Raw genomic sequence first — 27,804 nt, forward strand, 5'->3', positions numbered from 1 at the left:
AAGGTCCAAAAAGCAGAAACAGTGCATGCTGGAGAGAGCTGGAGAAAGTGGAAGCCTCATGCGCTGCTGGTGGGGCTGTGAGGCACTTCAGCCTCTGCGGAGAGCAGAGTGGCCCTTCCTCAAACAAGGGGGACCAGAAATAGCATCTGATGCAGCACTCTCCCTGCTTGAAACGTGCAGGAACCAAGCACGAACAGGTACATGCACACACACCCCCTGTCCACTGCAGCACTATTCATAATAATAAGAACAGAGACACAAATGCCCCTTGGTGGAAGAAGAGATCACTAAGCTTTTGTACATACCACGAAATACGCCACATCGCTAAAGACTGATGGTGAGTGGAGGACATTATGCTGAGAGAAGTTAGGCCATCACTAAAGGACAAGTATTGTAGAAGACCCCTGTTCTAAAAGATGGGGCACTGGTGGCATACTGGGTACCCGTTGGACTGCCAACTGCAAGTCAGCAGTTGGAGAACACCAGGTGCTCTGTGGGGAAAAGATGAGGCTTTCTACTCCCATGAAGAGTTCCAATCTTGGAAATCCACAAGGATAGTTCAATCTTGTCCTCTGGGGTCCCTGTGCGTCTCTGAATTAATTCGATGGCAATGAGTTTGGAGGGTTGCTGCTGTTGTTATACAAAATTAAAATAAAGGTTTTCATACCAAAAAAATAGATTTCGATGGTTCCCAGGATTAATAGTCAGCGGCAAGGTTGACATGATTCCATAATATACAGCAGGGCTTATGTGGTACTCAAAAGGTTTTACCCCTCAGCGAAGTAAAGAATTTATGGTGGGGTCCATTGGACTGCAGTAGATGGGCTTCGGTTCCAAATTGATGGAACGAGCAAAAGAACTCTAGGTTAGATGAACAACCTCTCACCCAACTCCAAACACGGATAGTTTCCAGATTCCAAACTTCTTGCTCTAAAAGGATATAATAAGAATCTAAATTAGTCCTCCCTTCTCTAAAGAGACCTATGATACTCACCAGGGCAGCTAGGTGCTAGAGAAAAGGAAATGTCTGTATCTTTCGAGGATTTTAAGTGTTGGCTCTGAGCTAGCGTAATTCCTGGGAATCCAAACATTATATCAAAGTAGGAGCTGAGGGGAGGAAGACAATAAACAGATCAATTCTACCTGGGCCTGATTGAATCTCATTGTGGCTACAGTGGGTCAATAACCCAATCCGTTTTATTTACTCAATTTCCGAGTACATGTTAGAATGAGAAAGAAAACAAAAATGATTAGGTTCTTTGTGCCAAAGTATTCCTAGACTGCCCAGACTGGTGTTATTTAGGATAATAGCCAACATTTGTTAAGTGCTTACTGTGTGCCAGGCACTTTGCCAAGTGCCTTATTGATCTCATATCAGTCTCTCAATAAACTCTATTTAGTTTTCCATGTATTATCCCCACTTTTACAGATGAGTAAACGGTAATCCGGAGATGTTGTTGACCACAGTTAAATTATACAGTTCATCTATGGTAGAGCCATGTTCACTTCAGATTCTGACAACAAAAGCCCATGTTCTTGGTAACAGCAGTTCTCTACTGCCTGATATATAGTCTGTCAACAACAACTCACTGCCATCAAGTCTATGCCAGCTCAGAGTGACCCTATAGGACAGGGTAGAACTCTCCCTTGTGAGTTTCCAAGTCTGTGATTCTTTATGGGAGCAGAAAGCCCCGTCTTTCTCCTGTGAAACGACTGGGGGTTTTGAACTGATGATCTTGCAGATTGAAGCCGAACATGTAACCACAACACCCATCACCAGGGCTCTCTATGTTATGTCACATAAATTTCTTAATAGTTACTCCACTCCTCATCTGTCAGTTGGTTGTATCGTGGTCTCTTGTGCGTTGCTGTGGTGCCAGAAGCAATGGGCCTGGCATTTCCAATACCAGCAGGCTCACCCATGATCTGTGAAGTTGTCAGCAGTTGCATTGGTCTAGGATGTGCAGTCAGTGCCCATAGAAGCAGCTATCAAGAAATCAAACACTGTGTTTCTTTGGATAAACCTGCGGCAAAATTCAAAACTCATTACCATAAAGTCAATTCTAACGGATTAGGGACCTTAGGGGACAGAGTAGAAATACTCCTTTGGGTTTCTGAAACTTGTCATTTTTATGGGAGCAGACCACCTCATCTCTCTTCCGTGGAGTGGCCGATGGGTTCAAACCGCTGACCTTGTGGCGAGCCACTCAGCACGCACAGGACATAGCCTACTGTACCACCAGGGCTCCTTCGGCATAAGACCTCTGTAAAATGTTAACAAGCCAAAGTTGTCACCTTGAGTAAGGTGCACCTGACCCCAAGCCATGGTTTGTTTAGTCGTCCCATATGCATGTGAAGGCTGGACGTTGTAAAAGGAAGCCCAAAGAAGAATTGATGCCTTTGAATTATGGGGTTGGCAAAGAATATTGAATATAAGACTGTGAAGGAACAAACGAATATGTATTGGAAGATCTATAGGCAGAATACTCCCTAGAAGGGAGGATGACAAGACTTTATCTTACCTACTTTGGACGGTCTGAGGAGGGGCCAGTCAGTCCCTGGGGAAGGACACCATGCTTAGCAGAGGGCTAGCAAAAAGAGGAAGACACTCAGTGAGATGGGTTGGCATGGCCTGGTAGCTTCAGGACAGGCTCCAGCATAGCAATAGTGGTGATGAAGAAGTGTTTCCTCCTGTTGCAAACAGCAGAAAGCCACATCTTTCTCCCACGGAGCAGCTGGTGAGTTCAAACTGCTAACCTGTGGTCAGCAACCCAGTGCATAATCAACTACACCCCCAGGATGCCATTTACATCTACTTGTTTTTCTCTCCTTGGTTTGTTTTCTAGGTTAATTTCATGCTCTGGGGATACAGGCAGCCTGGTGTTGGCCAATGAAAAAGGCAATCTGAAGGTTCACATCACCGCAGACCCTTTCCAGATAGACTTAATATCTGAAGACGATATTGTGATAAGCGTAAACTCCCGGGGCCAATTATACTTTGAACAGATACAGGCCTCCCCGCCAAAAAGGTATTTGTGCACACTATTTGATACATAAAGAACATAAGAAAACCCAATAGGTTTTATCATAGTCATGTTAGCAATTTGGTTTACTTTATTGTCCTTGATGAAAGTTAAAAGGTTGCAGCATACCAGGGAAATTTCAACAAAAACATATGAAGAAAAAATCAATGAGCACAATGTAGAAAGAGCTTGTACAAAAGGAGGAAGAAGAAAAATAAAATTGGCAATAGAAACTGCAACAATACATATTAACATAAATGAATATAAAATTAATAATGAATTTTTCAAAGCATGTCCTTAAAGAATTCCATTATTCTTTTATTCTATTCTCCGTCCATTATTTGAAGTTCCGGCATGTATATAGTAGATTTCTGTCTGAGGAAAGCTTTTGTCTTTTATAAAAGGGAATGCCGAGTAACACAGAGAGCTGTTTTAGAAAACCAGCCAGCAGGGGAATGAGTGACAGAAATCTTGTAAGGTGGTTAACCTCTTAAGGGCAGGGAGAGGAAGTGCATACTTTAGAAGAATGAGAGACAATGGCCCCAAAGGAGCTAGTCATTTGTTGCTTAAACTCAGTAGTTGTGGATTGATAGCTGTTCACTTTAATGTTATTCTTTAAATTCAGCATATACACCTCTGTATGCATCGAACAAAAATATTTAGATCTTTCTAGAAGTGAAAACCGTCTTTGTTTTAAAACAGAGCTACCAAAGAAAATGAAGATGCAGCATCACTGGAAACCTCTCAGGTAATCCAGATTGAACCATTTCTGTGTTGTATCTCCTCACCATCCTCATTACTATGTGGTGTATAATGAGTTTTATTTCTTCCACCTACTACAGGTGGGTACTTGTTAAAAATGTAAACATGGGACCAACTATTTCCTTTGCTCATAATATTGATATGTTCACTCAATTATGGATTCACATAAGCATTCATTCGTCAAACCAGTGCTTCCTGAGTGCCTGCTTTGTGCCAGGCACTGTACTAAGCAAAGAAGAGACAGAGAGTAAATAAACCCCACTTGTTCTTCGTTTATTATTATTATTAATCTTTTTATTGGGAGCTCTTTCATAGTTCAGTCGCACCAAGCAGTATTGTACAATTGCTACCACAATCGGCTTCAAAACACTTCATTCTTGCACTCCTTGATATCAGCTCCCCTTTATCTCCTCCACCCTCACCCTACCCCACAAGGAACCATTATTTTTTATCTTTTCCTATAACAGTTTTGTGCCATAGCTTACACAATGCAATATACCCATTCACATGCAATTCTGTTGTTCGCCCCCATCAGGGGGGGTTATACATTCATCAATGCTGTCCGCTCCCTAGTCCTCTTTCCCCTCCTCTCTTTCCATACCTTCCGGGAACTGTTACTCCTGTTACTGTTTCTCAAGGGTTATCCATCTTGGCTTCCATGTACCAAATGATCTTAAATATACAAATTAACATACTCAAATCTAACATGATTAATGAGGTAAAACAAATAACCATAATAGTAAGGGGAGGAAATATTAAACAATGAGAAGATAGCTTTGTAGTTCACCAGGACTATACTGCACCCTGGATTTATCATCCCTTCTGTCCACACTAGTTCTTATGAGATGAAGAATCTGTTGGGAAAGACAGACATTCAACAGGTAATTCTAAGTTTAAGGATGTTTTAAATGAGTGCTATAGGAAAGTACAACTAGGGACTTGACCAAGATGAGGGTCAAGAAAAATCTCTAGGAAATAATATGATAACAATTGAAACCCGATGCACAAGGACACTTGACTAGTCAAAAGTTAGGAAGATTATTAGGAATGGCATATTCTGACTAGTCAACAGTTGGAAGAGATTAATGCAAATGGCATAATCAAAGATCTTGAGGTTAAAAGAGCACATTTGAAGTAAATATGGCATGTCTCCAAAAAAATGCAATTTTTTCAGTTATACATTTAAATTTTTTTACAAAACAATTTTATCACCTTCAAAGTACTCTGCATTACACTGAATATATTTATTACATCTGTGATTCCATTCTTGGAAACATTTTTCAGACTCATCTGTTTGGATGGCTGACAGCACCTCCCTCACTTTTTTCTTCACCTCTTCTGCATCATCAAATCGCTGTCCTTCCATGTCCTTCTGCATTTTCAGAAACAAAAAATACATTGCAAAGAGTGAGGCCAGGTGAATAAGGTACATGGGGTAAGAGAGGCATGCTGTTTTTTGCCAAAAACTGGCACACTAAGATGACTGCGTGAGCAGATGCAATGTTGTGGTAGCAAAACCAGTCTCCTGTCTGCCACAAATCAGGCCTTTTGTGTCACACACTGTTACGCAATCTTTTCAGAAAGCTTGATTAGCAGTCTGGCCTGGTGGAACGAATTCCAAATGCACTCCTGGTCAACATTTTTATCCTTTCAGGAAGTTGACGGATGTCCAGAATAAGGCTTGTCATCAATTTGGCATTGCACCTTTTTTGAAATGAGAAAACTACTCATACACTTGAGTTTTTCCCATAGCACTGTCCTTGTAAGCTGTGTTCAACATCACAACAGTTTCTGCGGCATTTTTCCCTGAGCAGGAAACAAAATTTCACAGCTATATACTGTTCTCTTAAATTGGCCATTACAAAAAACGAGGGTTGAATGAAACTGCTTTTATGAAAAAAATTCACTTTGACCAGAGAGAATCTTCCCAGGTGACTCCACTGGGTGCACTAACTCAGAGCGAGTTGCTTGTTGCTTACCTAGTGGGAAAAATGTATAATATGAAAACTCCGCGCCACCCAGCACTATCCGGGGTTTTTCAGAATCCCCCTCATATATATGTATATTTGTTTATTTATATCTATGTGTTTCACTCATAGTTGATGTGTATATGTGTTTCATATATATGAACAAAGATGTCACTTAGAGGACTAAGGTGTGCCTGACCCAAGTGATATTTTCAATATCCTTATATGCATGTGAGAGCTGGACAATGAATAAGGAGGAGAAGAATTGATACATTTGAATTATGAAATTTGCAAGGAATATTGACTGTTCTGCAGGGTGCCAAAAGAACAGGCAAGTCTATCTTGGAAGAAGTACAGCCAGAATGCTCCTTAGAAGCAAGGATTGCTAGACTTTGTCTCACATAGTTTAGACAGGTTATCAGGAGAGACCAACCAGGCTTTCGCAGAAGACAGCATGCTTGATAAAGTAGAATGTCGGCAGCAACAATGAAGACCCTGGATCAGATAGACTGGCACAGTGGCTCCAACAAGGGGTCCAAACAATTGTGAGGATGGCACAGGACCCGGCATTATTTCGTTCTCTTGTCCATCAGGTCACAGTGCATTATAAACTGACTCGGACACCTACAGCAGCAACAACAGTTTCTTTAAGCTGAAGAAAGGAAAGCAAAGGCAAACTGGTGTAGAAAGAGGCTGGAAAAATGGGAGGGGCAACCCTAGGAAGAGTTCTGTAGTCATTCTTGAGAACCTTATGTAACAGGCATTGTTAGAGGAATTGGTGGTTTGTCACTGAACAAGTCAAAGCTCCTTTTTGTCACAGAACTTAGATCCGTGTCGGCCATGTTAAGCTTTTGGGACTTTTCCTTAAGAGCAAAGAAAATAAAGACAGATTTTGAACAGCAGGGAGACTGGCTACCACTTGGATTACGAACACTCCAAAAGTCTGTTTTGCCATTTCCACCTGTATCTTTAAAGTAGCTCTGAGAGCAGCTGTGACCACCAGGTGTGGAGAAAAACGTTTCCAATGCAATCAAGACAGATGTTGCTTCCTCCTGGTGACTGACCCATGCTGACAAGCAATAGGATAATTTCTCAGCTCCAAATAGAGCAATTTAGTGCAATTTAGACATAGCCTTACAGTTTTGTGACGAAATGTCAAATGAACATTTGGGAACTAGATTCTGAAAGCCTTTGAGCATTGGTTTTGAGTCACAGATCCCTGTGTAAAAACCTGATAAAAACTATAAACCATTCCTCTACAAAACAAACAAATCACAGACATTAAAGCCCATCCATAAGCCCTGGATTAATAACCCCTAGATCCAGTATTCATGTGTGATTTAGTTTTAAATGTTAAAGACAGGGCCTCACTTAATTAGCTTTAATTAGAAGGAAACAAGCTAGGGGTGGGTAAATAATTCATTTTTAAATACATGGACTTTTTTTTTTAGCTTTCTCATTCTACTAGGGAAAGGAAAGTTTTGTAAAACTAGGAAGGTCTACAGCCCCGCACTAAAAGATGACGGACCTGAACAGCCATTGCCACCTCAGTTGGCTTCACTTCTCAAGCCAGCACAGAGTACAGCCAATAGTTTGGCTATTGGAACAAGGGGGGGAAATGTACAAAACAAATCTTTTAGAGTTTCCCAGGACGGACCTAATTTAGTTGATTTCCAGTGGTTTTTAGGTTGTTTGTTTTTCACTCCAAATGTTTTGCCACACCCTATTTGTATATCAAAAAGAGAAAAAATAGTAAAAAAAATCATTGTCTTACAAATGTGAAGATTGATTGCGTTATTCAAACTCTTGCCACATCATTTTGGTAAAGATATTCCTGTTAGATGTGGCTCACACAAGTCACTACTAAACATTTTTAAATTGTTAGGTGCCATCGAGCTGGTTCCAAGCCATCGTGGCCCTGTGTACAACAGAATGAAACCCTGCCCAGCCCTGTACCAGCTCTCGTGGTTCTTACATTTGAGCCCATTGTCGCAGCCACTGTGTCACCCACCTTGTCAGGGACCTTCCTTCTTTTCACCGCCTATTTTTGGGTTCTCTAGAGAAACAAAACCAGGACACTCATGATTTTAAATATATTTAGACAGATAACATAAGAAATAAACAGTTAATTAATCTATAGAGCAGTATAAATGGCTCAGTGCAACTCACTTCCGTGAGACAGCTAATACACTGGCAGTCCTCCAAGTCTTGAGGGCCGCCGGGGCCAAGTCAAGGAAGCAGACAGTTGAGTCCTCTGTGGGACAATTCAGACTATCCAGCCACAGTCAGCCAGATGACAGGGTCTGACAGTCCCCAGCTCAAGCAATGTCTACTCCAGTAGCGTGGCGAAGCAGGTCTTGAAGGAACCTCAAACTACAGTGACACAGTCCATGGGTTAGGTGTCCCACAGGTAGTGTAGCTTGCAAATTGAGGCACAGAACAGGCAAGGCAGCCGCACACTAGTCTGATCATCAAAGAGCAAGAGACAAGACAGGTGAGGTTCACCGAGCCATTTATCTCTCCACCTTTCAATTAATCCCATACGTGTTCTTCGGCCAGGTTGGCACAATAAACCTACCTATCACATGCCCCTCTACCAAGCATGATGTATGTCCTTCTCCAGGGACTGGTCTCTTGAGAGCATATTCTAGGTACATCGGATGAAGCCTCACCGTTTTGCATCTAAGGAGCATTATGACTCTGCTTCTAATCGTGTTGGTTCTTTTGGCAGAATTGTTTGTTCTTGTGGCAGTCCATGACACTTTTTTCATCCGCACCATAATTCAAATACATCCATTCTTCTTCGGTCTTTCTTATTCAGTGCCTAACTTTCACACACGAGACCATTGAAAATACCATAGCCGAGTCAGGTGTACCTTAGTCTCCAAAGTAACATCCTTCCTATTTCAGTACTTTAAACAAGATCTTCTTCAGCAGATATGCGCAGTGCAATTCATCGTTTGATCTCTTAACTGCTACTTCCACCTAGATTGATTATGGATCCAAGTAAGACACAATCCTTGACAATTTCAACTTTTTCTCTTTTATCATGATGTACCTATTGGTCCAGTTGTGAGGGCTTTGGTTTTCTTTACATTGAGTGGTAATCCATATTGAAGGCTATAAGACGTGATCTGCATCAGCAAATGCTTCAAGTCCTCCTCACTTTCAGCAAGCAAGGTTGTGTTATCTGCATATCACAGATGGTTAATAAGCCTTCCTCCAATCTTGATACTGTATTCTTCTTCACATAATACAGCTTCTTTGATGATTTGCTCAGCATACAGATTGAATGAGTATGGTGAGAGGATACTTTCCTAATTTTAAGCCATGCACTATGCCCCTGTTCTGTTTGCACAACTGCCTCTTCATCCATATACAGATTCTGCATAAGCACAATGCAGTGTTCTGGACTTCCTATTCTTAAGACTGGCCGCAGTTTGATAGGATCCCCACACAGATTTATTAAATGCACTGACATCATAAACTATCTTCCAAAAGGTGAACTAATTTTCCAGTCTAGTTTTTTGATAATACAAATAAAATGTGCTATGCTTTGGGTAACCATGTTTGTTGCAATTAAAATGGAAATTGATCTAGCAGGGAACGCAACAAAGCCCACATGAAAGAAACACACCAGCCTGTGTGATCATGAGGTATCAATAGGAAAAGGTATCAGAAATTCAAAAACAAGCAACCAAATTGGTATGAAGGGGTGTGAATGTAATGGAGACCCAAAAACCACCTGTAAGATAACTGGACTGTCCCTCTAAGAAGGGCCACACAGAAGGCATGATGAGTACAGGGTACAGTAGAACACTGATGAACCAATAACTCTCCTCCAGTTTTTTAATGTTTCCTCCCCTTACTATTAGGATTTTATTTGTTTTACCTCATTAATCATGTTAGATTTGCATATGTTCATTTGTACATTTAAGATTGTTAGGTACATGATAGCCAAGATAGATAACCCTTCCAAAACAGTAACAGGAGGAATGGTTCCCTGAGTGTGTGGGAAGAGGTGGGGGAGAAGGGGGAAGAGGGAGCATAGTAGCACTGATGACTGTATAATCCCTCTCGATGGGATAAAAACAACAGAATTGTATGTGAATTGTAAGATATGGCAAAAAAAATAAGAGTTTCTAGGGGGTAGAATAGGGGTGGGAGGGAATAAAGGAGAGCTGCTATCAAGGAGTTCAAGAAGAAATAAAATGTTTTGAAATTGATTGTGGTTGCAATTGTACAATACTGCTTGAGGAACTACGGAATGTTATGATATCTGTCAAAGCTTCCAATAAAAGGATTCAAAACAAAACAAAAAACTGAAATTGCCTCCTCCCACTTTTTTTTTTTTGTATCAGCAGGAAAACCAAGATGATATGGGTCTATGGAAAGAAAAATTCAGAAAATTTGAAGATATCAAAGCTAATGGTAAAATTGAAACTGGTATAGTATTAAACAGATGTCTCCCAAATGGTGAAATGTTTCTCTCTAGAAGCGCCTTAAGTTTCTGTACCAAAACAAGTGACTCCTATAAGGTGAACAGTAATCGCAGCTTTGTTCCCCTATCCTCTACTAATGTATCGTGACAAAGAAATGGTGATTAATTTGTCTTTTGTGGAGGAGGCTAAGGGAAATGTAGACCTCCTGGGGTCAGTATGTATGGAGAGAATTGTAGGTCAGCATACTGGTTGCATTGTCCAGTAGATTAAACAGTGACAAACCCCACATGTTTATGAAAACCAAATGATAAGAATCAAGTTTCAGAGCTCATCAGCTACATTCCACACTAATGCATTTCAATTCTTTTCCCAGTGTTCCCATCATGGATATGGGCACCACTCCCATCTCCCACTGGAACAGTGATAGGTAGGAGGACAGGAGATACTTGGGACTTAGTATATAGTTGAAAAAATACTTTTTGTTCTCTTCCCTAAACAAAGAAAATCCCTGTAACTACCTTCTCTGCAGCCTAGGAGAATGACCAGAGCTGATAACAGTTCCACAATTTGTAAGTAGAGGGGTTCTCCAGTTCTTTTTTCCGTGATAACATCTTTTTAAAATTTTAATCATTTTATTGGGGACTCACACAACTCTTATCACAATCCATACATCCATCCATTGTGTCAGACACATTTATGCATTTGTTGCCATCATCATTCTCAAAACATTTGCTTTCTACTTGAGCGCTTGGTATCAGCTCCTCATTTATTCCTCTCCCTCCCCACCTCCTCTCCCTCGTGAACCTTTGATAATTTATAAACTATTATTATTTTGTCACGTTTTATACTGTCTGACGTCTCCCTTCACCCTCTTTTCTGTTGTCTGTCCCCTAGTGAGGGGGGTATATGTAAATCCTTGTGATCAGTTCCTCTTTTCTACTCCACCTTACCTCCACCTTCCCGGTATCACCACTCTCACCACTAGTCCTGAGGGATCATCTGTCCTGGATTCCCTGTGTTTCCAGTTCCTGTCTGTACCAGTGTACATCCTGGTCTAGCCTGATTTGTAAGGTAGAATTGGGATCATGATAGTGCAGGGGAGGAAGCATTAAAGAACTAGAGGAAAGTTGTATGTTTCTTTGTTGCTACACTGCACCCTGACTGGCTTGTCTCCTCCCCGCGACCCTTCTGTAAGGGGATGTCCAGTGGCCTACAGATGGGCATTGGTCTCCACTCCACACTCCCCTCATTCACAATGATAGGATTATTTTGTTCTTTGATGCCTGATACCTTCGGCACCTCGTGATCACACAGGCTGGTGTGCTTCTTGCATGGGGGCTTTGTTGCTTCTGAGCTAAATGGCCACTTGTTTATCTTCAAGTCTTTAAGACCCTAGATGCTATATCTTTCAATAGCCAGGCACCATCAACTTTCTTCACCACATTTGCTTACGCACCCACTTTGTCTTCAGCGATCATGTTGGGAAAGTGAACATCAAGGAATGCCAGTTTAATCGAACAAAGTGTTCTTGCATTGAGAGAGTACTTGAGGCCTAATTTCCATCTACGACCTTAATACTAAACCTATAAATATATGCACATAGATATATTTCCCCATCATCATATATAAATATATTTGCATATGTACATGCCTATATTCGACCTCTATAAATACCCTTTGCCTCCTAGTTCTTTCCTCTATTTCCTTTTACTTTCCTCTTGTGCCACTATCATGCTCAGCCTTCATTTGGGTTTCAGTAATTCCTCTTAGTGACATTGCCCTTGATCAAGCCCTACCAGGCCTCCTATACCCTCCTCCCCACCGATTTTGGATCACTTGTTGTTTTCTTGTCCCTGGGCTTGTTAACACCACTTCCTTTCCCTCATCTCTCCCTCTCCCATTGTTTTCTTCTCCAGTTTGTTTATCCTGCTCATCTTATCTAGATAGACCTGCAGATATAATAATATGCACAAAAATAAGACATAGCAAAACAAAGCAACAAAAGAAAACAAAACAACAACCTAAAAAAGAAAAGCCTGTAAATAGTTCAAAATCTTTTTGTTGACTTTCAGGAGTGTTTTCCCATTGAATCTAATGGAGTGCCATGTCCGGCCCAAAGTCTATTTTTGGTATTCCCCGGGGACTTCGTTGCTCTGCTCGCTTTGCTATTCTGTTGCACACCCTTCGTGTTTTGCCTCGATATGCTGGGGTCAGATCAGACGCAGTTCCCTCACTGTCTCCAGTGTTGTCCCCTGTAAGGCTATGGGTCAGTGGGGGATGTCCTGTCTCATAGTGGGGCCAGTTATATGGTCCTGTCTCTGCATTTACTGCTCTGAGCAGGGATATCGTACTCAAGTTTTGGTGGGCCAGGATGTGCTCCACTCTCTTTTCCTCCCCCTTCATTTGCTCCTGTGTGCTGGGATCAGATATGTCCCTCTCCCTGACCTGTAGCTTCAGTGCTGTCCTCTGAGTAAATTCTTCTGGGGGGAGGGGTCCCTGTCCACGTAGTTGGGATTGGGGCTGGCCCCTCAGACCTCTCTACTGGCTCCCTGCTTCATGCAATAACATCTTCTTTACTTCTCTGTAAGATTGCATTTCCACAAATTCCTAGAATTAGTGACCATATGGATCCTATTACTTTTACATTAGAGTTAATTTGATCCAATATTATCTCTTAGTTCTTTGCATTTTCCCTCTCTGTCTATAAAACCTGTGAAATAAATGTCTTTGTTTAAGAATTTTAATCATGGGAAACATTTTGAGGAACCAGGGGAGGTCCTTCTGTTACCCCCGAAGGTTGTCACCTCCAAGGAAGGCTGACAGGAAGATTATATAAAAAACTGAAGACATCCTGCCATTTTTTGGGAAAAGATAAAAATTGCTCAATATTGCTTTGCTCCCTAAAGCAAAGAAGTAATGCAATATATATTTAGGGGGATAAAAGATTAGAAAAATATTTTATAGGTCAAAGGGATATTAAATATAAATGAGGACATGTAAAGCTGTAACACACAGTGAAGAAAATACAATATGTGACCAATTTTTATAACCTCCACAATACCTTAATATCTTACCAGTGTAACCATGTAACATTTATTGATTGATGAGGGCAAGTTCAGGACTCAACCCTGGTTGTCTTGCTATACTTACGGTGTATTGAATTTTTTAAAAAAATTTGTAAATCTCTTTTTAATTGATTAGTCCAGTAAGAAGCAAAACTCAGCCAGTATACTATCCCTACAGGTCCTACCTCCATTGGTTTGGATTTCTCCTTGCATGGATTCAGGCATCTGTATGGGATCCCGCAACACGCAGACTCACACCAACTAAAAAATACCAGGTAAAGTGCAAGCAGGAATTCTTAGCATTCAGTGCTAGTTTTTAGATGGAAAGTTTGAAAGATGCGTATTGGAGATGACTGAAGCCATGTTGATATGTGCCTGACTTGTACTTCCTTGGTAGAGCCTGTGGATTTTAAGAACCTCCCTCGAATGATCACTTGGAGTGGTGGTTTTCTGATTTTATTGGCAAGAAGTTAGGCGCTGCAAACAAACAAAAGCTGAACCTAAAAATTCAACAGAGCAAAAATGAGCTTCTCTGATTGAAGGAGGCTTATAGGTGTCACCACAACCGTGTCTCTACATTGCATTGTCTCCTCTCCAGGCCTTTGTGGGAAGGCCTGGGAGAATTCCGTGTGAAAATCACTGACCTAGAAAAAGGGGCCAGAGAACTGAAAGTGTTGCATCGCATATCACCATTGAGTCCCTTAGGGATGGGAAACAAAAAGAGAACTACTCTGATCCAAGTTGTCAGGTTTCAGGTGCTTGACAGGTAGGCATTGAGGCAAGTACATCAGAAACCTGGGGGCTGACGTTGTGCTGAGCCATGCTGCTATCACACCAACCTGAGCTCGGTGCCCTCAGCCTATTCAGTCCCCTATCTTCCCCTACTCCGCCCTGTGTGACCCCTTCCATTTTAACTGCAGAGTAATTCTCACAGAGTGGGTCAGCACATAATTCTGTGGGCCTGCTAGTGTAATAGACGTCACAGGCCACAGTCCTCCCCTCTTATGTGCTAAGAACTAAGATGTGCATTGACCTAAAGGAGTACCATATGGGTCACAGGAAGGTCACCCTCACCAAGGTAGAGTCAGGGAACCTTTACAGAATTGGTGAGAGTTGAGCCTTGCAAGAGGCCTAGGACCAGAATATTCACCAGAGAGTGGAAGTATTCTAGTAAGATTTGTGATGGCAATTCCTGATAATCCCTATTTTGTTTTTCAGTGATGGAGATGCTTACCGTCTTTATAACCTAGATGTCTATGGATACAAGCTACATGACAAAATGGGTGTTTATGGTTCAGTGCCTTATCTCCTAGCCCACAAAGTGGGCAGGACTGTAGGCATTTTCTGGCTGAATGCCTCAGAAACACTTGTGGAGATCAATACAGAACCTCCCGTAGAGGTAAGCTGTGGATCAGGGATGTGTGCCCCATCACACAGGAAACTGCCACGCAGTGTGGTCATAGCTCTTCGCTGTGTGCACTGCCACCAAAGACTCCGCAGTGTCCAGTAGATGCAGGACAGTGTCTACTAAAGCACACACCGTGACTCACCGGGGATGGGAGTCGAGGTGAGAGGGAAATGCTTCAGATTTCCATTCTGTTCCTTTCCCAGAGCACGCAGATGGGCTCAGTTGCTTCTAAAACTAAGGTCAAATCTCGAGCTGATGTGCGTTGGATGTCAGAGAGTGGAATCATTGATGTCTTTCTGCTAACAGGCCCTACACCGTCCGATGTCTTCAAGCAATACTCACTCCTTACAGGTACTTGCACATCTAGAAGTTCTACTTTCTAGTTCCATTATATGGGTTAGGTTTTTCAAAATTGCTATATAATCATGGAAACTTTTTTAATTATCAAAATGTGAAGCTATTGTTTGTCAACATATCCTTCATCTCACCACACCATCCACTGCCATTTAGTTTATTCCAACTCATAGCATTCCTATAGGATGTTGTAGACCTGCCCCCTAGGGCTTCTGAGGGTGTAAATCGTTAGGGGAGCAGAATGACAGCGTGTGTGGATAAGGGAGGACACCCATTCAAGAGTAAATAGTGCCGATGATAGTGACAGCTGCAGGCTCTTTCAACATTTCTGTTGGGAGAGAATGAATCTGCTTTATGGGAAAGCGCTTCCAAAGCCCCGGAGCTCTCACTGTGTTCAGTGAAACCCAACGCAAGTGTATATATATATATATATATTCATTGCCAGTGAGTCAATTCTCACTCATAGCAACCCTCCAGAACAGAGGAGCTTGTCCCTGTGGGTTTCTCAGGCTGTAGCTCTATCTGGGAGTAGAGAGCCTCTTGTTTCTTCTGTGGAACATCTGGTGGTTTTGAACTGCTGACCTTATGGCTAGTTGCCCAATGTGTAACGCACTGAACCAGCAGGGCTCCTCCAATATTTCTTTCTCTCATGAACTTGTATCAGTCAGAGATTAGAGTTTAGAGATCATATATTAACTCCTGATGAAGATTTAACTTGTTTATATCCCTTCTTCCCCTCCCTCCCAATATTGTTACACCACAATATTTCGTTAAATCTGTTTTCATTTCTTATATTTCCCAACTGTTCAAAGGCATCAGAAACACAGTCCAGTCTTCTATCCCACTTGGAGACGTCCCTTCTAGAACCCCTTGCCCCTCTCCCATCTAAACTGTTCCTGTCTAGGCTCCCTGCACAGCCGTCCTCCCAAGTCTTGACATGATGCCATCCTGTGACCTATCTTTCTGCTGTCTGCCAGTGTGGAATTCCTCCTTTCCTGGGCATTGGCGGAGTTCTCCTGTGTAGTTTATTCCCTTGTTTGTTGGGGTTTTTTTTCAGAGCATCTTTGTACATGGGAGGCATGCTTTTTGAATCCTTGCAGGTATGACAGCTCCTTTCTACCATTACCTGTGATGGATATTTGGATGAGACAGGTGAAAACTTACCTCTCTTCCGAATTTGAAAGCACTTTCTAATGATCTTCTATCTTCTTTATTCACATTCACCCTGGCCTCCATTCTCTGACAGGGATCTTCATGTTCTTTCCGACAACTTCTGATGCATCATGCTGTCCAGCTGTCCCTTCTCTGAGGCCAAGGACTGCTCCTCTCAGGCTCCCGAGAACCAGGCTCAGTGTTAGCAGGCTTACAGACCATGTCACCCTTCTTTTTAGGCACACAAGCCATGCCCCCTCTCTTCTCCTTGGGGTATCATCAGAGCCGCTGGAACTATGAGGACGAGCAGGATGTCAAAGCAGTGGATGCAGGATTTGATGAGCATGACATTCCTTACGATGTCATGTGGCTGGACATAGAGCACACCAGGGGCAAGAGGTACTTCACGTGGGACAAGAAGAGATTCCCCAAACCCAAAAGGATGCAAGCACTGCTGAGGAGCAAAAATCGTAAGGTGAAAAAAGCCAACAGTTCTGCACTTTTAAATTGCAGAGAATTAAAAATGTGAAGCATGCCTGTCTCATTAGTGGCAGAAACCCACTTGTAGAAAATAGCCATGAAGACAGTGCTTTCTGATCGAGCCATATTGATGAGCGGAGATGGACGACTAAGAAAAAGATGGTGACTCCATCCATTCCTGCCCTCGCTAGCTAGGTCTCAGGAGGATAAAGGGACCAGCATCTTCAATCCCATTTGTTGTGAGCAACGGACAACCTATAATGATAGGATTGCCCCTTCCCCCTCCAAAAAAGATTTGTATGTTAAAATTAACGAACTGGGTATGAAGATTATTATGTAAATAATGAGGATTTCTGGGAGACGGGTGTTTTTTTAGAAGGTGGGCCAGGGCTTGCAGGGTTGGATCAGGGCTAGCTTCCACACTGATTTAAAGATACCTTGAGAGAGCTAAGAAAGGAGATTGGGTGAGCTTCCAGGGTGGTGAAAGGGTAGGCCAGAAGCCCTGGTGGTACAGTGGCTAAATGCCTGGCTGACAACCAAAAGGTCGGTGAACCCATCAGCCTTCTCTTGGAGAAAGATAAAAACAAAGGTCAAATCTTTATATCCTTACAGCTTGTGGTCATCAGTGACCCCCACATTAAGGTTGACCCCAACTACTCACTGTATGCTGAGGCCAAAAAGCGGGGCTTCTTTGTGAGGAGTCATGAAGGGGGCGACTTTGAAGGAGTATGCTGGCCTGGTAAGATTTCACTCTGTGCACCCATTGTTTCTGCCTGTTCAGTACAATTACCGAGGGCCAGATGGGCATCCCTCACCTTCCCTGTAGGTGTCTCATGCTCTGCTAGGTACATTTCAGCCTCCTTCAACAGAGGCATGGCCTTCTTTTGTGCCATTTTCATAGCACCTGGTACAGTGTGCATGTATACACTTAGCAATCCATGAACGAATGCTGAATAAACAAAGCAATCTCTCTGGCACACTGACTTCTCGAAGCAAATAAGAATAAACAGCCAGGGAATGAGGAATTGGAAAGGGGAGGTGGGGAAGCAAGACTGCATTAGGAAGCTCGGTAGCCACCCTGCTTGTGATTGATCTCTGCCCTGTTCACCCGTACCTTTGACTTCCCAGCCTTTCTGGGACTAACCTCAGCTGCCTCTGGCAACTTGAGAATCTGTTTTTCAAAACTGATTAGTTTAAACCCTAAGTAGGAACTAGACATGGACAAAAGGAGATAACCATAGGCATGAATTTATTTTCATGTCTGTTTTGCTGTTGGGTGGTAAGTCAGTTCGGATTCATAATGACCCAGTATACAATAGAACGGAGACACCGCCCAGTCCTGCACTATCCCCGTGTTTGGATACGGAGGCAGTGTAAATCCGTGCATTGTAGAGAAGCTCCATTCATCTCTTTCCCCTCATTACATCACTTATAAAGCCTTTCTCTGGGAATTACTCCTGAATATTTGCCATCCTTACCTTATGCCATTATTGAGGGATATTTTTCAGCTGAATGCTTATCCACTGACATTCTCTGTGCCTCTGGTGTTGAAAGATCTAATCATTGTCACTGGGGTTCAACACCACATTCATTCACATCTCCCTAAACACTGACTCTGCGTCAGCGACTCTCTACATTTGACGTAAGATGCCTGTTCATTGCGCAGCCCTCACGCGTGATGGTCTTCTTTATGACACACGCAGTGAGGACTGCTGTCCCTAACAGGTTGTCTCCCGTTCTACCTGTGCAGGCCTCTCCTCTTACCTGGACTTCACCAATCCCAAGGTCAGAGAATGGTATTCAAGTCTTTTTGCTTTTCCTGCTTATCAGGTTTGTTTTTACTCTCTCACTCTTTCCTAGTTACTTGAGGGGATGGAAGTGGGGGTGGGAAAGGCCTGAGTGGAATTACTGAGAGCTCACGATACGTAATACTTGCATGAAACAGGAAGGATGCACCACATCACGGATTTGGGTGGCGCCACCAGAGGTGCCACTTGCATTACGAAATGCACACACGCTATAATTTATCTCTGTTCTAGATGTAGCAAAGTATTTTATAACAATTGATTCTATTTTTTAATCATTTTATTGGGGGCTCGTACAATTCTCATCATAATCCATACATACATCCATTGTGTCAAGCACATTTGTACATTCATTGCCCTCATCATCCTCAAAACATTTGCTCTCCACTTAAGCCCCTGGCATCAGCTCCTCATTTTTCCCCTTCCTTCCTGCTCCCCGCTCCCTCAGGAACCCTTGATAATTTATAAATTATTATTATTTTGTCATGTCTTACACTGTCCGACATCTCCTTTCACCCACTTTTCTGTTGTCCGTCCCCAGGGAGGAGGTTATATGTAGATCCTTATAATCGGTTCCCCCAACAATTGATTATATTTTATGCAAAGTTTCTATAGCTGTTATTTAAAAATAATCAGATGGCACATGCATTATCTTGCAAAATAATATAATAGCTCATTAAAAAGTAAGGCATAATAATACACCAATTTTTTTAATTTTTTAAGATCTGGTGAAGTAGCATCTGAAACACTGTCTTCAACCAATGACATTGCTATCGTTTCTGCTGCTGCCTAATATTAATTGAGCACTTAACATGTGCCAAGAGGTATGCTAAGTATTTTATATGCATTTTACCATTTCATCCACTCTGAAATTGGAACTATAATTAACTAATCTCACATTTGAGGAAATTAAAGCATAGAGAAACTTAAAAACTTGTCCATTCTGTGATACTTACCTTCCCTACACAATCACTGAAGACAAAGTGGGCGCATAAGCAAATGTGGTGAAGAAAGCTGATGGTGCCTGGCTACCATAGCATCTGGGGTCTTAAAGGTTTGAAAATAACAAGCGGCCATCTAGCAGAGAAGCAACAAAGCCCACATGGAAGAAGCACAGCAGCCTGTGTGATCATGAGGTGTCCTTAGGATCAGGTATCAGGCATCACGGACCCAAAACAAAAAATCATATCATTGTCAGTGGGGGGGGGTGGGGGGTGGACTGGAGACCCAAAGCCATTTGTAGGCATTTGGACAACCGCTTTCCGAAAGGTCAAGGGGAGGAAACGAGCCAGTCAGGATGCAGAATAGCACCAATGAAACATACAACTTTCCTCTAGTTCTTTAATGCTTCCTCCCCACCTACTATCAAGACCTTACAAATTCTACCTGACCCCCCAATTCTAACTTACAAATCCGGCTAGACCAGAGCATGAACACAGGTACAGATAAGAGCCGGAAATACAGGAATCCAGGACAGATGAACCCCTCAGGACCAATATTGAGAGTAGCCATACCAGGAGGGTGAGGAGAAGGTTGGGGAGAAAGAGGGAATGGATCACATGATCTACATATAACCCCCTTCCTGGGGGACAGACAACAAGAAAAGTGGGTGAAGGGAGACATCGGTCAGTGTAAGACTTGAAAAACATAATTTATAAATTATCAAGGGTTCGCTGATACTAAGGGCTCAAGTAGAAAGAAAATGTTTTGAGATTGATGATGGCAACAAATGTACAAATGTGCTGATACAATGGATGGATGGATGGATTGTAATAAGAGTTGTATGAGCCCCCAATAAAGTGATTTAAATTTTTTAAAAACCTTCCAAGGTCCTCTCCCTAGTCAGTGGGGAACCCAAGATTTGAATTCAGTCTGTTTGTCTGCCAAGCTCAGATCTCAACCACTAACCTCTAGCCTCTAGTCATCATATTTCAGGACACCAGTAAACAACATAGAGTAGGGCCAGACCCTCAGATCAAATCCAGCCACACATTTTTTCACCTGTTATTTATGGCAGCTTTCACATTACAACAGCAGAGTTGAGTAATTGAAGAAAAAGGGGGAGGGGGAAGGATATATGTATGTATGTATATGTATATATCCTGCAAAGTAGAAAATATTTACTATCTGGCCCTTAACAAAAATTTTTTGCTAATCTCCTGCTTAGAAGTTGTTAGAAAAGGACAGTCAGGGTGGTTAAATATTCAGAAATCATTTAGCCCTATTCAAAGAAGTACACATGCCTAGAAATGATTTGAAAAAGAGTCAAAAGACTCAGAAGCCAACTCTTGTCATTTGAAAGACTATCATATGGGCGAAACACCACATAGATCCCACAGTGTTCCAGAAAAGAAACAAGGACCCGTGATGGGACCTCACGAAGAGCAGAACTTTCTGGAAATAATAGAATGTGCTGCTTTGTCATTGCAGCTGTTCCTTCACATCCAGAGAGACCAGGAATTCTTCCGTGATAGGAACTGCTACAACCACTTCACCAGGTCCCTTCCCACTCTAAAACAATGTTATGTAGAATGCAAACTGTACATCATGCTAACATGTGTCTAGGCTGTCAAATCCTTCAGAATGTTAGAGGGAAGCTACACTCTTGCCAGGCACAGCTGCAGGTGCTCTTAATGAAGAGTTGTAGCAGGCAATCGATGATGCCTAATGATAAACATCCACAGCCTTTCCCACGGGGCTTCCCCAGGGTGGGTCTCAGGGTGAGCTTGCTGGAAAATACATATCTTATAGTGAATACAGTTCATTATTTCTAATACCAACAAATATTTACTGATAACTTTCTGGGGGCCAAGTATTGTTCTAGGTGTTTGGGATTTTTCAGTAGACAAAAGAAACACAACATCCTGTTGTACGGAACTTACATTGTAGCAGTAGAGCAGAATAAAGCATGGATGATAAATAAATTAAGTAGCGTAGGAGGTACATGATGGGCAAACATAATAGCGGAGGATAAAGAAAAGAGGAAAGAAGAATATATATATGTGTGTGTGTACTTGTTCATATATGTATACATATGCAAATGCAACAAGGAAGCAGGTGGACTTTGGGCCTCTACTTAAACCTTACCTCAATACAAGAACACTTTGTTCTAATAATGTGGCATTGTATGATACCTGACACGATTGCTGAAGACAAAATGAGTGCATAAGAAAATATGATGAAGAAAGCTGATGGTGCCTGGCTATTAAAAGATACAGTGTCTGGGGTCGTAAAAGACTGTAGTTAAACAAGCAAAGCAGCATCTAGCAGGGAAGCAACAAAGCCCACTTGGAAGAAGCACACCAGCCTGTGTGATCATGAGATATCGGCAGGAATAGGTATCAGAAGTTCAAAAACAAGCAACCAAATCGATGTGAAGGGGCATGGATGTAGTGGAGACCCAAAACCCACCTATAAAATAATTGGATAATCCTTCACAGAAGGGCCACAAGGAAGGGACCATAAATCCAGGGTATAGTATGGCACTGATGAACTATATAACTAACTATCCTATAGTTCTCCAGTATTTCCTCCCCTTACTATTATGACTTTTATTTGTTTTACCTCATTAAGGCATGTTAGATTTGCATATGTTAATCTGTATAATTGAGATCGTTCAGGCACATGAAAGTCAAACTAGATAACCCTTCAGTAACAGAAGTAATGGTTCCCTGAGGCTACAGGAAGGGAGGAGAGGGAGGGAATGGGGAGCTAATGGCATTGAGGACTGTATACCCCACTCAATGGATGGAACAACAGAATGGTATATGAATGGATAGATAGGATTGTGTTAGATATGGAAGAAAAACAAATTTATAGAAAAAAAAGAATAAGGGTTCCTGGGGGTATGGTAGGGAGGGAGGGGACAAAGAGGAGCTGCTATCAAGAAGTTCACGAAGAAAGAAAAGATTTTGAAACTGATTGTGGTAGCAATTGTATAATACTGCTTGATGTGGAACAGTAGAATGTTATGCTATCTGTAAGAGCTCCCAATAATATGATTATTTGTATGGAAAAAGAAAAAGTAGAGTAGGAAAGAGCCAAGAGGTTATCAGATTAGCATTATCACTGTCAGAGAATTATAATGACCAGGAGTTACTTCCTAGGGATCAACTGACATCCTCTTCATATGGAATGACATGAATGAGCCCTCTGTTTTTAGAGGGCCAGAGCTCACCATGCAGAAGAACGCTGTCCATCATGGCAATTGGGAACACAGAGAACTTCACAACATCTATGGTTTTTATCAGGTAATTAAGTAACTGGTCCCATGTCCCCTACCTTGTGGCTATCTTTTGGGCTGAAAGTAATTTGCTTTGTAGTAGCCTTACGATTACTAATTGTTTCTTTTTGTATTTCTTTTTCACTAAGTGCTTTGAGTCTTACCAACTGTAGCCAAAATGAGATTTTTTTTTTTGCTTCATTGCCTTACATAATGAACTTTATAAGTTTACACAGGTTATTTGATTAATAAACATAGAAACTTTATCCTTGATTTTGATATCTTTGTTATAAAGTTAAAATGGAATTAAAAGGTAATAGGACTTTTTCATGAACTTTTTGAAGGTTTTACACACACACACACACACATACACACATGCATACACACACACATACACACACATAAAATCCTAAGGGAATTAAAATAGTATACAAGAAACTACCTCTTTAACACAAAAGAGACAATGACACCAATAAAAATTAGAAAACATATATTAAATTTAATCAAAAGTTAATACTTTACAATCCAAAGAACACTATCAAGAAAGTAAAGAGAATCTAAACGACAACCATTGATCTCCACTCACCAGGAGCAAAAGAGAGAGAATCTAGTACTTCAAGAAGAAACGAATCTATGAGACTCTCTGCATGAGCCACAGCCTAGTTTAACCTGTGCCAACTGTTTTGGTCAGTAGATGGATCCTCTTCAATGGGAGATAAATCCTCTTCAATGGGAATAGAACCTGATCCTTTTTTATTAATTTTTATAAATGTTTTATTGGGAGCTCCTACAGCTCTTATAACAATCCATACATCAATTGTATCAAGCACATTTTTCCATGTTGCCATCATCATTTTAAAAATATTTCTACTTGAGCCCTTAATATCAGCTCCTTTCCCCCCCCTACCCCCTCTGTACCTCATGAACCCTTGATAAGTTATAAATTATTATTGTTTTCATCTTACACTGTCTGCTGTGTCTCTTCACCCACGTTTCTGTTGTTCATCCTCCTAGACAGGGCTATATGTCATTCCTTGCCATAGGTGCCCCCTTTCTCCCTGTTCCATTCCCCCCTTTCTCCCTACCTTCATGTATTGCTACTCCCATTACATCCCTGGAGGGTTTATCTGACCTGGATTCCATATGTCGAGAGCTCTTATCTATAGCAGCGTACATGCTCCAGTCTAGCAGGTTTGTAAGGAGGAACTCGGATCATGATAGTGGGGGTAGGAAGCATTGAAGAACTAAAAGAATGCTGTGTGTTTCATAGGTGCTATACTGCACCCTGGCTGACTCATCCCTTCCTTGGGACCCTTCTATCAGAGTTGATTTTTTTTTAAGACAGACTTACTGGGCTAATTGAGACTAATATACTATCTAAAATGATTTCTCTGAAATGCTCTCTAAACCTTGACCAGAACCTAGCCCCTGAGGTTACCTTTTAACTAAATAACAGATTGGCTCACATAATGGAGTTTCCCCCTGAGTACCATGCTCTGTTAAAAAAATCATCATCTGAGACAAAGTGGTCGACAGTCACTTTAAAACAAAGAAGAGAAAGTACGGGGGCAAGGAAATCAGATTTCTGGAAATTGAACAACCAGAATGGAAATGCTGAGAATATTCACAAACTGAAGAATATAACCAATATTACTGAACAATGTGTGTAACAATTGTTAAAAAGGGAACCTAATCTGCTATAGAAATGTTCACCAAAATTTCACTAAAATACTGTTACTTAAAGTGAAGATACAACCTACAAAATGGGAGAAAATACTTCCAAACTGTATATTACATAAGGGACTAGTTTCTAGAATATATAAAGAACTCTTAAAAGTAAACAATAAAAAAGACAGCCTAGTTTTAAGAAGGGTAACACATTTGCATAAACATGTATCCAAAGATATACAGATAGTCAAAAGAGCACATGAAAAGACCCTCAACATCATCAATTATTATGGAATACAAACCAACATCCCACTGAGATAACTATTTCACATCTAGGAGAATGGCTTTCGTTAAGAAAGTAGAGCCTGCTCTCTGGCTCAGGACTAGTTTGCGGCAAGATGGCCAAACGCACCAAGAAGGTCGGGATCGTGGGCAAGTATGGGACCCGTTACGGCGCCTCCCTCAGGAAAATGGTGAAGAAAATTGAAATCAGCCAACATGCCAAGTACACTTGCTCCTTCTGCGGCAAAACCAAGATGAAGAGACGCGCCGTGGGCATCTGGCACTGCGGTTCCTGCATGAAGACAGTTGCCGGTGGGGCCTGGACCTACAATACCACCTCTGCTGTCACAGTAAAGTCTGCCATCAGAAGACTGAAGGAATTGAAAGACCAGTAGAAGCTCCACTATCTGAAACCTCTCTGGCCTGTAATAAATGGGTTAATTTATGTAACTAAAAAAAAAAAAGAAAGAAAGTAGAGCCTACCTGTTGATAGAGATGTGGGGATAGAGGGGAGTGTAAAGCGGTGCAGTCCCTCTAGAAAGCAGTGTCATCGCTCCTCAAGACGCTACGCCTAGGGTTCACACATGCCCCAGCGATCCACTTCCTCGGACTGTACCAAGAGAACGGAAACATATGTCCACATAAAACCATGCAAATGAATATTCGTAATGCTTACTTATAATAGCCAAACAGTAGAAATAGGGCCAAGTGTTCATCAGGTGAATAAGTAAATAAAAATATAATGAATGGATAAATAAAATACAGTGTATACTAGCACATTCACTAATTAAAATGATTAAACTATTGATTTCTGCTTCAACATGAATGAACTATTAAAACATAGCAAATGAAAGAAGTCAGAAAAAAAAGACAGACTCCCAAAAAACACATATTCAATGATTCTGTTTCTGTGAAATATTCAGAATAAATCCTCGTATGTGCTAGAAAGTAGGTAGTAGTTGCAAAGTGCTGAGAGGCAGGGAGAAATAACTGCCGATGGGCATGGGGTGTTAGCTGAAAATGTTTTGGAATTAGATAGTGGTTAATAGTGGTACAACTCATTAAGGTACTAAAAACTGCACTATACACTAAATCTAATGGCATGTGAATTGCATTTCAATAAAAGCTTCCTGGTTGCTCTGGAGCAAACAACAAAGTACATGAGACAAAGCCTGCCCGTTTTTGTTGGTAAGGAACCTTCTGGCTGTAGTACCACCAACACAGCCTTGTTTTGTTCTTCGGGCACACCACGATACGTCTGATGGAACTCTACAATTCAGAGGCAGCAATTCTTATTTGATCTTCGTGATTCACTGTCTAGCTTCTATGTGCATACGAGGTGATTGGAAATCCCCTGGCGTCGCTACCTTCGTCCTCAAAGCTACTTTCATCTTTCCTTGCCCTTCACCCATGGAAAGAGCAGTCTTTTGCAGGATTTGCCCAATGCAGTGTCCCTTTTAATTTCTTTATTGCTGCTTCCATGCATGTTGACTGTGGATCCAAGTAAAATAAAATCCCTCACAACTTCTACTTTTTCTCCATTTATCAAGCTATTTCTTATTGGTTCAGCTGTGAGGATTAAAAGAAAATATTTAAGTGTAATCCTTAGGGAAGTCAAGGACTGAGCAAGTGAGCTTGTGTCTTCTACAAATCACAGATTCAGAATGGGTCTTCCTCCCATCCTGATGCCTAATGCTTCCCGTAGCCCAGCTTCTCTGGTTATTTTGTCAGCACTAAGCCGAACAAGTGGGGTGAAATAAGACACTTTGAGGAACACCTTTTTTGATTTTAAACCATCTGGTATTCCCTTGTTCTGTCCAAGCAACCTCTGGAGTTCACATTCTGTGTAACATAACCCACAATTTGTTATGATGTACACAGCCAAATGTCTTTGCGTAGTCAATAAAACACAGGTAAATATCATAACAACATCCATGCCACCACAGTACAACAAACTTACAGATGAATGGTGGGTAGCCTCGATAGGGACCGTTAGACACACTCCTGGCTATGCCCCCAAAACTTTTATTGAAATAAACTATAGCATATAAAAACATATAAAAATATTTTTAAATTTCACAAATATGAAATATAAAAACATAAAGATGAAAGAAATGTTTTTAAATTTCACAAATGTCTAGATACAGCTGGACTGGGGAAGCAAACTTTACAATACAGACATACAATTTCAGTAAATATACTTTTTTTAAATGTAGAAAGCTTTTCCTTAAATACTTAACACTCAATGGAAGTGGTAGAATTGTCTTTCATTTACCAATTAACTCCAAAAGGCTTGGTGGTCACATCTATAATGTGTTATTTTTTAAATGTAACTGTATTCATGTTCCCAAGATTCTCCCACCAATTGGGATTTTCTAGTGGGAGCTGGATAGCAAATTTTCACATAGTATTTGTTTACCTCTCTAATGCCTGTTGCTAATTGCTTTAGTTAGAGAATCTTTTTATGTAGTCCAGGGCCACTTAACTTTTAATTGTCATCCTATTAATAATAGGCATTTTTCTGTTCTTTAGGAAGATTTAGAGTCATGTCATTGTATTATGAGACTTATTTGATGGATTGCTTAATAGTTTAGACTCCCACCTACTATTGACTTTATGCTTGTGACCCAGCTTTCTTCCGGATATCTGCAGCCTACCTACTCAGTGCCCTCATCCAGTCATCTCTTTGAAATTGTTCTTCTTGGACTTTACAGCAAAAGGCTACTGCAGAAGGACTGATCAAGCGGTCAGAAGGCAAGGAGAGGCCCTTTGTTCTTACACGTTCTTTCTTCGCTGGATCGCAAAAGTATGGTAAGGAATGGATGGTTTGATCAGACTTCAAACACAAGTTAGCAAGTTAGTTTGGGATCATGGATATAGTACATGCTGCTACTATATAACTGCTTTTCCTTTCATCATCCGTATCATTCCCCATAATCTAGTTATAAAGAATAATATGCAAAAAAAGAATAATATGCCTTGACATACGCATCTTGTCCTACTAGAGGTTAAACTAATTTTAATAATGTTTGGCTACTTGCTCCCCTGGCCATGTAGTTGTTGTAAAAGTAACTTTACAGTATTTCTGTTTGTTCAGGTATATCAGGATCAGTCATCTCTGGTCTTCCCTGTTTGATCTCTCCAAACTAGAGAAAAAATAGACTTCTGACACAC

The 27,804-nt window shown here is 41.3% G+C and overlaps 2 protein-coding genes across 3 annotated transcripts in view; both read left to right on the forward strand.

Annotated features, from left to right (window-relative positions):
* Positions 1-27,804, forward strand: part of GANC (glucosidase alpha, neutral C) — a 66,731-nt gene that overhangs the window by 18,011 nt on the left and 20,916 nt on the right. The window contains exons 5-15 of one of the 2 annotated variants that reach the window (XM_075530900.1): positions 2,847-3,029; positions 3,726-3,771; positions 10,114-10,183; positions 13,438-13,534; positions 14,478-14,658; positions 14,871-15,018; positions 16,413-16,648; positions 17,266-17,392; positions 18,404-18,483; positions 22,565-22,708; positions 27,345-27,441. In XM_075530900.1, coding sequence (XP_075387015.1) covers positions 2,847-3,029; positions 3,726-3,771; positions 10,114-10,183; positions 13,438-13,534; positions 14,478-14,658; positions 14,871-15,018; positions 16,413-16,648; positions 17,266-17,392; positions 18,404-18,483; positions 22,565-22,708; positions 27,345-27,441 — 1,409 coding nt within the window. The remainder of the gene's footprint in view (positions 1-2,846; positions 3,030-3,725; positions 3,772-10,113; positions 10,184-13,437; positions 13,535-14,477; positions 14,659-14,870; positions 15,019-16,412; positions 16,649-17,265; positions 17,393-18,403; positions 18,484-22,564; positions 22,709-27,344; positions 27,442-27,804) is intronic. The other variant, XM_075530901.1, reaches the window with a different exon arrangement.
* LOC142425567 (large ribosomal subunit protein eL43) lies at positions 24,735-25,102 on the forward strand. Its single transcript, XM_075530834.1, has one exon. It carries the CDS (start codon positions 24,747-24,749, stop codon positions 25,023-25,025), a length of 279 nt encoding a protein of 92 aa, XP_075386949.1. The 5' UTR covers positions 24,735-24,746; the 3' UTR covers positions 25,026-25,102.

The sequence above is a fragment of the Tenrec ecaudatus genome, chromosome 14, assembly GCF_050624435.1.
Source record: "Tenrec ecaudatus isolate mTenEca1 chromosome 14, mTenEca1.hap1, whole genome shotgun sequence".
In the NCBI taxonomy this organism is placed as follows: domain Eukaryota; kingdom Metazoa; phylum Chordata; class Mammalia; order Afrosoricida; family Tenrecidae; genus Tenrec; species Tenrec ecaudatus.

What these genes read in the sequence shown, in the direction of transcription:
- LOC142425567 (XM_075530834.1), top strand. Translation starts at nt 24,747, where the DNA reads ATGGCCAAACGCACCAAGAAGGTCGGGATCGTGGGCAAGTATGGGACC.